Genomic DNA, 12103 nt, shown 5'->3' on the forward strand with positions numbered 1-12103 from the left:
CGTCTGCTCTGTCTGCCTGGCTTCCTTGCTAGCCCTGCAGATATTCCAAGGGGGCACACAGCCCCCTCCTCGCCCCTACCGCAACAGGAAGGTGTACCCCATTTTTCAGATGTGTGTTAGGAAACATGGTTTTTAGATTGCTCCCTAACAGGAGGTCCCTCCAGCACACTCCCAGTCCTTCTTGAATGGGGCCCAGACACTTCAGGATCATTCCACAGTATGACCACGCTCCTGCTGGGGAAAGGCATGGCATCCTGCATCTTGCTAGGTTCTGTACAGTCTCTGTCTACTCCAGGCAGATGAGAATGGAAACGAAAATTGTCCTTGTTCACTTTAAATTTCTGTCTGAAATGACCTTCAGAGAAAAAAATTGCTTGTGATATGGGGCACCAGAAGGGGCACCAACACAACCGCATTTAATGTGAGCAGTCTTTTGGTGGCACAGCCCTGCTGAAGGGGTTCTCCAAGTCTTGAGACATTGATCTATCAGAGAAAAGAGAGCCCTTCTGCTGAGCAACAAGATGGAAATAAGAGAGAGAGCCTAGTGCAGGCCTGGGCTCCAGGAGACTTTGGGGAAAGAGCTCCAGCTAAAGTTAGGCAGATCCAGTCCCCACCCAAGGCAGTGCTCCAGCTAGTAATGGCTGCTACCAGCTGTGCACTTGCTGGCTCAGTCTCTGTACCAGAGCCTTCATCACCATTATTCCATTTATCTAGCACAGTTCAGTTCAATCGCTCAGTCGTGTCTGACTCTTTGCGACCCCATGAATCGCAGCACGCCAGGCCTCACTGTCCATCACCAACTCCCGGAGTTTACTCAAACTCATGCCCATCAAGTCGGTGATGCCATCCAGCCATCTCATCCTCTGTCGTCCCCTTCTCTTCCTGTCCCCAACCACTCCCAGCATCAGGGTCTTTTCCAACAAGTCAACTCTTCACATGAGGTGGCCAAAGTATTGGAGTTTCAGCTTCAGCATCAGTCCTTTCAATGAACACCCAGGACTGATCTCCTTTAGGATGGACTGGTTGGATCTCCTTGCAGTCCAAGGGACTCTCAAGAGTCTTCTCCAACACCATAGTTCAAAAGCATCAATTTTTCGGCACTCAGCTTTCTTCATAGTCCAACTCTCACATCCATACATGACCACTGGGAAAACCATAGCCTTGACTAGACGGACCTTTGTTGGCAAAGTAATGTCTCTGCTTTTTAATATGCTATCTAGGTTGATCATCACTTTCCTTCCAAGGAGTAAGCTTCTTTTAATTTCATGGCTGCAGTCACCATCTGCAGTGATTTTGGAGCCCAAAAAAATAAAGCCTGACACTGTTTCCACTGTCTCCCCATCTTATTTCCCATGAGGTGATGGGATCAGATGCCATGATCTTAGTTTTCTGAATATTAAGCTTTAAGCCAACTTTTTCACTCTCCTCTTTCACTTTCATCAAGAGGCTTTTTAGTTCCTCTTCACTTTCTGCCGTAAGGGTGGTGTCATCTGCATATCTGAGGTTATTGATATTTCTCCCGGCAATCTTGATTCCAGCTTGTGCTTCATCCAGCCCAGCGTTTCTCATGATGTACTCTGCATATAAGTTAAATAAGTAGGATGACAATATACAGCTTTGACATACTCCTTTTCCTATTTGGAACCAGTCTGTTGTTCCATGTCCAGTTCTAACTGTTGCTTCCTGACCTGCATACAGGTTCTCAAGAGGCTTCCTGACCTGCATACAGGTATTCTCAAGAGGAATACCAGGTGGTCTGGTATTCCCATCTCTTTCAGAATTTTCCACAGTTTATTGTGATCCACACAGTCGAAGGCTTTGGCATGGTCAATAAAGCAGAAATAGATGTTTTTCTAGAACTCTCATGCTTTTTCAATGATCCAGCAGATATTGGCAATTTGATCTCTGGTTCCTCGGCCTTTTCTAAAACCAGCTTGAACATCTGGAAGTTCTCGGTTCACGTATTGCTGAAGCCTGGCTTGGAGAATTTTGAGCATTACTTTACTAGCGTGTGAGATGAGTGCAATTGTGCAGTAGCTTGAGCATTCTTTGGGATTGCCTTTCTTAGGGATTGGAATGAAAACTGACCTTTTCCAGTCCTGTGGCCACTGCTGAATTTTCCAAATTTGCTGGCATATTGAGCACAGCACTTTCACAGCATCATCTTTCAGGATTTGAAATAGCTCAACTGGAATTCCATCACATCTACTAGCTTTGTTCATAGTGATACTTCCTAAGGCCCACTTGACTTCACATTCCAGGATGTCTGGCTCTAGGTGAGTGATCACACCATTGTGATTATCTGGGTCATGAAGACCGTTTTTGTACAGTTCTTCTGTGTATTCTCGCCACCTCATCTTAATATCTTCTGCTTCTGTTAGGTCCATACCATTTCTGTCCTTTATTGAGCCCATCTTTGCATGAAATGTTCCCTTAGTATCGCTAATTTTCTTGAAGAGATCTCTAGTCTTTCCCATTCTGTTGTTTTCCTCTGTTTCTTTGCACTGATCACTGAGGAAGGCTTTCTTATCTCTCCTGGCTATTCTTTGGAACTCTGCATTCAAATGGGAATATCTTTCCTTTTCTCCTTTGCTTTTTGCTTCTCTTCATTTCACAGCTATTTGCAAGGCCTCCTCAGACAACCATTTTGCCTTTTTGCATTTCTTTTCCATGGGGATGCTCTTGATTCCTGTCTCCTGTACAATGTCACGAACCTCCATCCATAGTTCATCAGGCTCTCTATCAGATCTAGTCCCTTAAATCTATTTCTCACTTCCACTGTATAATCATAAGGGATTTGATTTAGGTCATACCTGAATGGTCTAGTGGTTATCCCTACTTTCTTCAGTTTAAGTCTGAATTTGGCAATAAGGAGTTCATGATCTGAGCCACAGTCAGCTCCCGGTCTTGTTTTTGCTGACTGTATAGAGCTTCTCCATCTTTGGCTGCAAAGAATATAATCAATCTGACAACAACCTATAAAAGAGAAATTTACTATTCCCATCTTATAGGTAGGAAAACTGAGACTCTTGGGTTGTATTACTTCTTCAAGGTCATATAAGTAGTAAGTAACAGAGCTAGAGTTTGAATCTGTTATTTCACTCTTTTTAACTACAGTACTGTATAGACAGACCCTCACTAACTAGGTAGCCTTAAACAAGTGGCAGCCATGTTGAGCCTCAATTCTGTCATCTCCATCTTACCTTGCATAGTTTTTTAGGAATTAAATGAAATAACATATTTAAAGTGCTCGACATGTAATAGGTGTTCAAGAAATTAGTTTTCTCCTCAAATCCCAGCTCTCCACTTAAAGTGACTGGGAAAAATCACTCAACTTTTATCAGACTCAGTGAAAACTGGGTGTGTTTTCTGAACATCTAACCTTGTATATTGATAATACAGCCTCGAGGCTCCAATCTCCCAGCCTCTTTTGCTTCTTAGCCTATCTTTCTGCTGGTATGCACAGCTCTGGCAGTATTATGATTTTGGTTTCTCCCAGCAAACATCATATTTACGAACCACAAATAACAAAGTAGAAGATGCCGGAAGAGCTCTGGCTTGTTAATTAAGAACAATAGCAGAAGCAGCTGGGCAGAAAATACCAACGAGTCAGAAGCAGAGGCAGCATAGCTCTTGTTTGTTGACAGAAGCCAGCGCAGTGTTGTACGTTAATTGGGGAAGTGGGTAAACATTTGCCTGCAGCTTGCCCCCCCTCCCCACCCGCCCACCCTAGCCCCTGTGCATTGGAAGACAGACAGCAGGCTAGGCCCTCCCCACCACCTTGTCTGCCCATCTGCCCAGAGCCCAAGAGATATCAGTAGAGCAGCCTTGCAATGGGTTCCTTGTAAGCACAGAGGATTCTGGAGGTGGATGTGTCTCCTTAATGACCCTCCTGGGCATACCGGGTTTCCATCTGGATACAATCAAAGATAGAGTTCCCTTCTTCAGCTCACCAGCCTGCCTGTGACACTCAGGCCCCCAGGGTGTCCCCTCCCCATCACCTTGGAGAAGAGAGCAGAGCCATCTCATTAGGTGTGGCTTGAGTTGAGCAGAGGACAAGATTGCCCATCTCAGGTGCTGTAGTCTTTGCCTAGGGGCCCAGAGCTCCTTTACACAAATCTAACTGTACCCAAAGCAGACTGCCCGGCCTCCCATCACACACACTTGGAGCTGTCCGTTTATCTGTGTGTCCATCATCCACCCTTATAGTTACACACATACATGGCAGCTATCATTGAATACCTGCTCTGTACCAGACACTGTGCTAATTATGTTTTTCCTCACTTAATCCTTATATCAGTCCTACAGGGATGATACTAACTCCAAAGCCACAAAGCTAATAGCTACGCAGTTGTGGTTTAAACCAGAATCTTCTGGAGTCACAGCCCATTGTCCTCATCACTAGATTAGTATTAGTTGTCTCAGTTTTTTAAAATTCACGTTTCCTTTAGGAAAGTTTGGGGGTTTTTTTTTTCTCTCACTGTTGGATTCAGAAAACCTCTACATCACATCCTTGCTGGGGTATGATTAACATACCCCAATGAGCCAAAAAGACTCTGTCTAGCTTTATTCTCTGTACTAGTTCATATTATGAAATAATTTTTATTTCTAAAATATACAGTCATATTATGGCATCAACTTCCTCCTTTTTTTGGAACTAAATATCTTCACCAATGCCACCAACAGGGAGACTGATATGCCTCCCTACGGAGCCTCTCCTCAGCAGGGGAGATGCTCATCACTGGGCTCTGTGGGGTGGGCACTGTATAGTCTCTGCTGCAGGTGTGTTCAGCAGGAAGATCAACCCCAAAAGCTTAGCTCTCTCCCACCAAACAGAAAAGGCCCTCCCTGCTGTCCAGAGTTAAACAAATACGTGTCCTCTGGAATGCCAGTCGGTTTTTAACCAGCACCCTTTCCTAAGGCCCTCCTGCTCTGCTGTCCCAGCTGAGCTGTGGGTCTCCACCTGCCCAGGAAGAGGTTCCAGCTTCTGAAGAACACCCTGAGCTAGTTCTTCCACTAAACTATGAGACTTGGCCTCTCTGAGTCCTGGTTTCCTTGGTTATAAAATGGGGGTACCACCACCTACCTCACAGGGTTATTTTGAGAATCAAATGAAATAGTAGGTGTGAAAATGCTCACACTGGTACATAGTAGGCACAAAATCAAAGTTCAGGACAGGATCTGAATGCCATGAGAGAAAATAGTGCTTCTTCCAGTCTTTTGAGTATATATTTTCTTTCTTTTTAGGTAACCCAGCTGGACCCAAATAAGTCATTATTGGAGGTAAAGTTGTTCCCTCAAGAAACCCTTTTCCTTGAAGCAAAAGAGTAAAGATGGCTCAGCGGTGGAACCAGCCATTCCTTGACAAGCCAGAGGCCTGCATCAAGAGGAGGGCTCCTCGTCAACCCATTTACACGCTCGTCTCACTCAACTCAATGTCACACTTCTGCCTCTTGCAAGATTGCTGGAAAAAAGTAATAATAAACATAGCTACTTAAAATTTCCCATCCACGAGTATATGTTCCCAATCCTCATTGTAGAGAATTACAACTCTTCCACCCTGACCCCCTTCACCTCACCCTTGTTCAATGACTAATGCGCTGTTAAACTGTGAGTGATCATGAAGTAGGATTTTTACCTCTCCAGTGCCCATCTTCTCCACACAGGGTCTGGGACCGTTCTGCCTGACCTGTGACAGGAGGCTGCTGTGTATATGATATGTCTCATTGAGCCAGGGCTTACACACCCCTGCCTTTTTCTCTTCATGACTGGATTTCTACTTTGTCACCCAATTTTAAGAGGCAGGGGGAAAAAGTCAAATGGGACTTCTTGGCATGGAGATTAAACATTGTTGTAGGAAAACAAAAGGCATATCATTTTTGTTGATAACTTCCTGACTCCTTTACTAAGATGTAAGGTTGTGTTCGAGGACTGCATCTGACATATAGCAAGATGTTTATTTATTGCTGCTGCCTTGGGTCCCCAGGTTCCATCTGGGAGTTATTTGCTGTTCCATTGCAGTGTGAGAAACTGTTTAAGCTCACCATGTGAATGTTGAGATAGTGTGAAGAGGACCAGTACCAGGACTCAGTGTCTGGCCCAGCTGCAGGAAGCTGCTGTTAGGTTTGCGCTTGGGCAGGTAGAGCCTCATGGACACCAGCTCCCAGGGTGCTGGTCCGTCAGTGAACGCAACTTCTCTCTTGCTCTTTTCTCCCTCTACTCCATCACATGTTTGGACCTTGTCACTTGGTGTTTTAAGCACCTTGACTGTCGCCAAAATCCGATCAGCCACCCCATGGACTCTGAGCCTGGCTATAATAAGGAACCTGCCCCACTGTTTCACTGTTTTAATGTTTCAGTAGTAGATGGTAGACTTCTATCTCAAACAAAAGGGATCTCATTCTGTGGCTGAAAATTCTGATTTCATATATTTAAGAGAGCAAACCTGGGGGCTCAGCTCAGAAGACATGTATTGCCTGAACTTACATATAATAATTTGGGATGATTTAGTAAATGTGGATTCTTAATAATCTATGGATTTGGGGTTGGAAATTTAGTTCTTGCAAGAACTGTTTATACCTTCACCACTAGTGATTTCTTTTCAGTCTTGAAATGTTTTTCCGTATCTGTTTTTGTATCACCTGTGGTCTCTATCCTAGGGTTTGGGACCCTGATTTGACATTTTGTACGTGCCCAGAAGAGTCTTAAGTGCTGGGTTTATCCCCCTGACCCAAACCAAGGGGTTCTCAGGAGACTCTAACAACAGCCTGAGATATGCCTGGTCATTTTCCCTCTGCCCAGAAATGGGCATTGGCCAGGAAAATTCCACCTTGTGTCTTTTCTCTGACACGCAAACCAGGGACCTCCCCTGAACACTCTCGAAAGAGAAGTGTGTTCCTAACAGACTAGTGCTACATCTGCCTGTGTACAGGCCTTCTCTGGCCCCAGGGGTCTCTCAAGGGAGGCTGTAAGGAAAAGAGGCCCAAAGTGGGGTAGTTCAACCTGAGCACTTCCTCTCCAGCTCCATTCCCACCTTCCTAAACTGATGGCCCCACAAGATGATCATTTCCAATGCTACAGATGGACTCGGGCGCCAGCTCTTCTTTCTCCAGGGAGCCCATGTTCTGTAGCTGCTGTGGAGAAGCAACAGCCCTGAACTCAGGCCACACTCAGGACCAGCAGCAAATGGTGTGGGTGGGGACTGGAGGGAGGCAACTCTGAGTTCACTCTCATGTCTGACCTGTTCCATCTAATTTGGGTTTGACTGCATCATATTGTTCCCCTCTATCACCTTCACTTCTGTATTCCAATAATATAGACTTTACTCTGAAACCGATTTCATAAAAGTTATTAAATGTTACTTGAACCTGTATGAAGTTTACACACCCTTTTTCAACCCTGCCTTGAAAAGTTCTTGCTCAGTCTCATGAAATCCTATCGTATTGGTCCCTCTGCTAGGAGACACCTCAGCTAGTTATCACTGTTCACTCATGCCATTCTGTTCTACTGAGCTTTAGAACAGGAGGCCAGAATATGTTAAGTCCTTTCTTACAAACACAACGTTAAAATGACATATAAAGTTAGGATCCAAGAAAAACATTAAGTGACTTACTGTCCCCACAGAAACAGCAGTGTCCTTTGTAATTCTTCCTCCTACCATTGGCTTTACTGCTTCCTTGGGCTTTATATCCCAGCCTTCAGACACAGAAGTGTGTCAGTCAGGACACGTGTTCTGTGTTCTTGCCCAGCTGTCTAGAGTGACATTCCAGGGCTGCAGTCATCCCTGCCTCAATCCAGTTCACTCCTTTGTATTTCTTGGATTATCATTTGTATGTTTGGAGAAATTGTTTGAAGGCTTAAGGAAGTATTGCCGATTTCCTGCTGCCTCTCGGAAGGTGCAGTGTGGAGTTTGCTGGTTTACTGTGGTGTCGTGCTTGGGCACCACTAGTTTTCTGGGACACACAGGTGTTCATTTTTGAACTGCAAGCATCCAAGTTCTGAGTTCTTTTATGGAGTCTTTACTTTTCAGTGTAAGAGAAGAGGATTCAGTATTTTATAGATTTTATTGGTGACATTAAAAACATTAAATAAGTCTGCAGTTGTATTAAAATTTCTACTCTCAAAGCTTGACATGCTGAGTCAAATGTGCTGGTCAGTGAGGTTGCAGAGCTCCAGCAGATTTCCCTGAAAGCCCAGAAGTTCATCTGGATGTGGGAGGGGGGTCTTAACTGTCTCCATAAGAAGCATCTCTGATTGACACACTTCCACCATCCCCCTCAGCCCCTCATCCGACCAGTCCTGAATCCCACAGGCAGATGGGATGTGAAATCTTAAATTCAGTTCAGGAGTAATTCACTTTACAGTCTAAGGGACCCTTCCACGTGCATTATCTCATTTGATCCTTTTTCAGATTCTTGGAGGGAGACCTAAACACACACACACACATTCCAGAGACTACAGTGTCTTTCAGTTTGAACCTTGGTTCTGCCACTAAATAGCTATGCAACCCAAGATGAGTAAACTCTTTGAACCTCAGTGTGCTGACAACATTTGCACAGCACTTTGCATTTTACCACACCTTCCCCAGCCATCACTACAGTCCACTGCAGCGAGGGAAGCAGGCCAGGCGTGATCATTCCATTTTATACATGAGGCTCAGAGGGTAGATGCGTGCCTGAAGTCGCAGAGAATGGCAGTAGAAAAGTAGAACTCAAGCCCCAGGCTCTGATTTTCAGGTCCACAGCTCTTCCATAAAGAACCTCTAAGTTGCATGTCCAAACATGGATCTTGGAATTCCCTACAATTGTATACAAAAAGTTAAACGTGTACTATTCTGGAAGGAGAATCTGTATTTATCAGATTGTTAGTGGGTTCGATTGACACCCCCCCCCCACTTACATTATGCAAACAACATCAGACCATTTGGGAAGTTGAATCTGTCCATTCTTCTCATCAAGCCTTTTATTTTTAATCTAAAAGCCACAAAGAGGGTAAGATGCAACAACCAGGCTTTCCTGCCTTGAACCTGCCTCTACCTTTAGTGCTTCTCCTCTGTCTCAGTCTGCTTTGGAAGATCGCCATTAACAACCCCAACTGGCCATACAGCTCCTGCATTTTGAAAGTCTGCCCTGAAAGGAAACACCAGTTAAAGAGACCTGCTCTCCAGTCTTCAGTCAATTAACTGTGACATAATGTGTGGTTAAGAGAATAGCCTCTGAAGACATATTGCCTGAATTCAAGTCACTCCCCTACTTAATAGTGTGCCCTTGGGAATCCCTTCACCTTCCTGTGCCTCAGCTTTTTAGCTGTGAAATGTATAATAAAAGTACCTGGTTGATAAAGTTGTGAAGATTAAATGATTAACACTTAACTAACATGTAAGGGAGTTAGAGAACAACTATTATCTGGGTGATGACAGCAGTACGAAATGGCAGGTTGTGGGGGAAGACATGGAAAGAAAACATGAAAAGCAGACACAAGAAGTCCAGAAGCACTGCTCTGGGGTCCTTCAGGGAAGGTCAGAGAGCCCTGCACAAAGTGTCACTGAGTTACTGGTATCCGTAAGGATCAGCCCAGGGCATCAGGAGAAGGTAGAGGAGGGAGGAGGACTAACTTGCTGAGCACTCAGGATATGCCCATATTATGCTTAGAGCTTTGTGTACGTTACCTCCCAAAAGACCACAACAACCTGCCAGGTGGGTGATCTTGACCCCACTTTGAAGAGGCAGCGAACTCAAAGTGATGAAGTGACTTGGCTGAGCTCTAGAGCTAGGGCAGAGCAAAGTCTGGGACCCAGATCTTCAACGCCAAAGCTTCTGTGTTTGTGACAGTTCAGTGCCACCTTCAGATGAAGTATGATACAACTAAAGCATTTCAAATAATAGTTACAATAATAATGCCTTTTAAATGTTGGTGGATGCCAAGAGGGATTAAAAAGTCACATTTTTATAGAAAACTCAGCTTTCCAAAATGACTCATTCCCCAGAGCGTCAGAGCCAGAGTTTAAACACTGCCTCTTAAGTACATGCAGTGATTTAAGGTTTCCATAGCTTCTGCCTCTGACATCTCCAAACTCCACTCCCTACTCCTTCATCCTTTGTCCCTACTGACCTTCATTTCTCACTTAGCTTATAAAAACTACATTCTAACTGATCTCCCTTTCTCCAGTCCTTTCTCTTCTGGACCAGTCTCCACCTAACTGCCAGAAAAAGCCTTCTAAAACACCTGCCTTACCATGCCACACCCCTGCTTCGATCCCCTCAAAGGCTTCCCATTGCCCTCCAAATAAATCCAAACTTGGCTTGGATTTAAACTGTCTGTCATATGTCCCTACTTCCCTCCCCCATCTGTATCTCCAGCCACGCCCTCAACACACATCCTGAAATACCCACAGTTTCCTAAAAGCATCGACTTTCCAGTCCCTCTCCTCTGACTGCTCTTCCGTCACCATGAGATTCCTTGCACCACCCATCCATCCAGCCCTCACTTTCAGTTTAGGCTTCACTTCCTCCATGATGGCTCACCAGACCATAGCCACACCCCCGCACACTCAGGTTAGGGGCCTGTGATGAGCTGGACTGGATTTGTTGCAGCACTGAATCACTCTGAACTGAAACTCTCAGCTCACATGTTCTCCCTCCCGCTGACCCCAGACTATGAGCTCCCCAAAGAGTCTGAGTTACTTCATATCCTCAAGGCCTAGCAGAATGACTGGAAGTAAGCACACAGTAAATTTGGACTTACTAACCAAATTCAAACAAAGAAATAATGATGGTCATGTATCAATACTAATAAGGCGGTCACTTCCATCTCTAACATCCAGCCTTTCTGGGAACATTGTGAGAGCAGAGACCAGATCATAGTCATCTGTTTATTCCCTGAGCCAGCCCAGGGTCTGGCACGTAGCTGTCGTGCACCCAGTAGTTACTGAAGCATTTAATTAATTGGAGCTGGAGCAAAACCAACTGGCGCTGGTGAGGAGAGACAAGAGTGGAGAAGTTGGCGTTGAGTGCACAGGTAAGCCCTGCACGGTGCGGGGGGCTCTGTGCACTGTCCTCCCATGAGCGCCTTGGCGTCACTGTAAGGGCCCTGCGGTTACTGCCCTTTATGTAACAGGAAAACTGAGGCTCGGAGACACGGTGACCCCGCCCAAGTGGGGAAAGAAGCTGACCTTCCAGTCTGGATCGGAGCCCAGCCCTCACGCCTGCTCTGCGTCCCCGCATCAGGGAGGCTCCTTCCATGAGCCGCTTCAGTAGCTGTGACTTCTAGCCCACAGATAGTGGAATATAATGAACATTCTCACCCACTCCCCTCTGCCTTCCAGGATTCTGCACTTTTTAATTTTCCCTCCCACCTCTCTAAAAGGCCCCCCTCTGTCCGCTCTGTAGTCTTCCTGCTCTGCTTGCCTGGGAAATGTCAGCACCCACTGAGTTCCTTCCTTTGCCTTCTGATGCTCCAAACTTTTCTTAGATAAGAAGCAATTTGTATTTTGATACTCAGTTCAGATTTTGCCTCCATGAGGGTAGAGTCTGTGTCAATCTGATCATTGACAGATCCCTTAGCACAGGCCTGGCACTGTGTAGGTGCTTGATAGATGGCTGTTACGATAGTGAATATTTGTATCATGTTTACTGTATGCCAGGCGCTAAGTGCTTTACTTGTAGTAACTCATTTACATCTCACAGCAATCTTATGAAGTAGGAACTATTGATATTACTATCCCCACTTATTGGTAGGCAAATTAAGGCACAAGAGATTAGGTAAGTAATTTGCCCAAGGTCATACAGCTGGTAAACCAAGAAGTCAGATTCAAACACAGGCAGTTTGTCTCCAGAACTCAGGCAATGATCACTCCACCCCACTCCTCCTCCTCCAGGTAGCCTCATGGAATCCCGAGGACAAGTTAGGGCCCCTTCTAATCCCTGTGCTTACCCCCAGTAGAGCACTTATCATATTGTGATTATTTGCACAGAAGTCTCCTCTGTGGACCATGACAGGTGTGTCCTCACTGGGCCTGGCATACGGCACAGTCAATGTTATATGAATGAATGAATTACAAAACTGCCCTCTGAGGTGAAATATACAGGATCTACAATCCCTGTCT

General features: G+C 45.2%; 1 protein-coding gene across 3 annotated transcripts in view; it reads left to right on the plus strand.

Moving 5' to 3' along the window:
• FAF1 (Fas associated factor 1) overlaps positions 1 to 9341 on the plus strand; it is a 494313-nt gene extending 484972 nt beyond the window's left edge. For all 3 annotated transcript variants that reach the window (XM_061121934.1, XM_061121932.1, XM_061121933.1), the window contains one exon: positions 5248 to 9341. In XM_061121934.1, coding sequence (XP_060977917.1) covers positions 5248 to 5331 — 84 coding nt within the window. In that variant the 3' untranslated portion in view covers positions 5332 to 9341. The remainder of the gene's footprint in view (positions 1 to 5247) is intronic.
• Positions 9342 to 12103: the final 2762 nt, after the last annotated feature.

This window comes from Dama dama, chromosome 20 (genome assembly GCF_033118175.1).
Source record: "Dama dama isolate Ldn47 chromosome 20, ASM3311817v1, whole genome shotgun sequence".
Taxonomy (NCBI): Eukaryota; Metazoa; Chordata; class Mammalia; order Artiodactyla; family Cervidae; genus Dama; species Dama dama.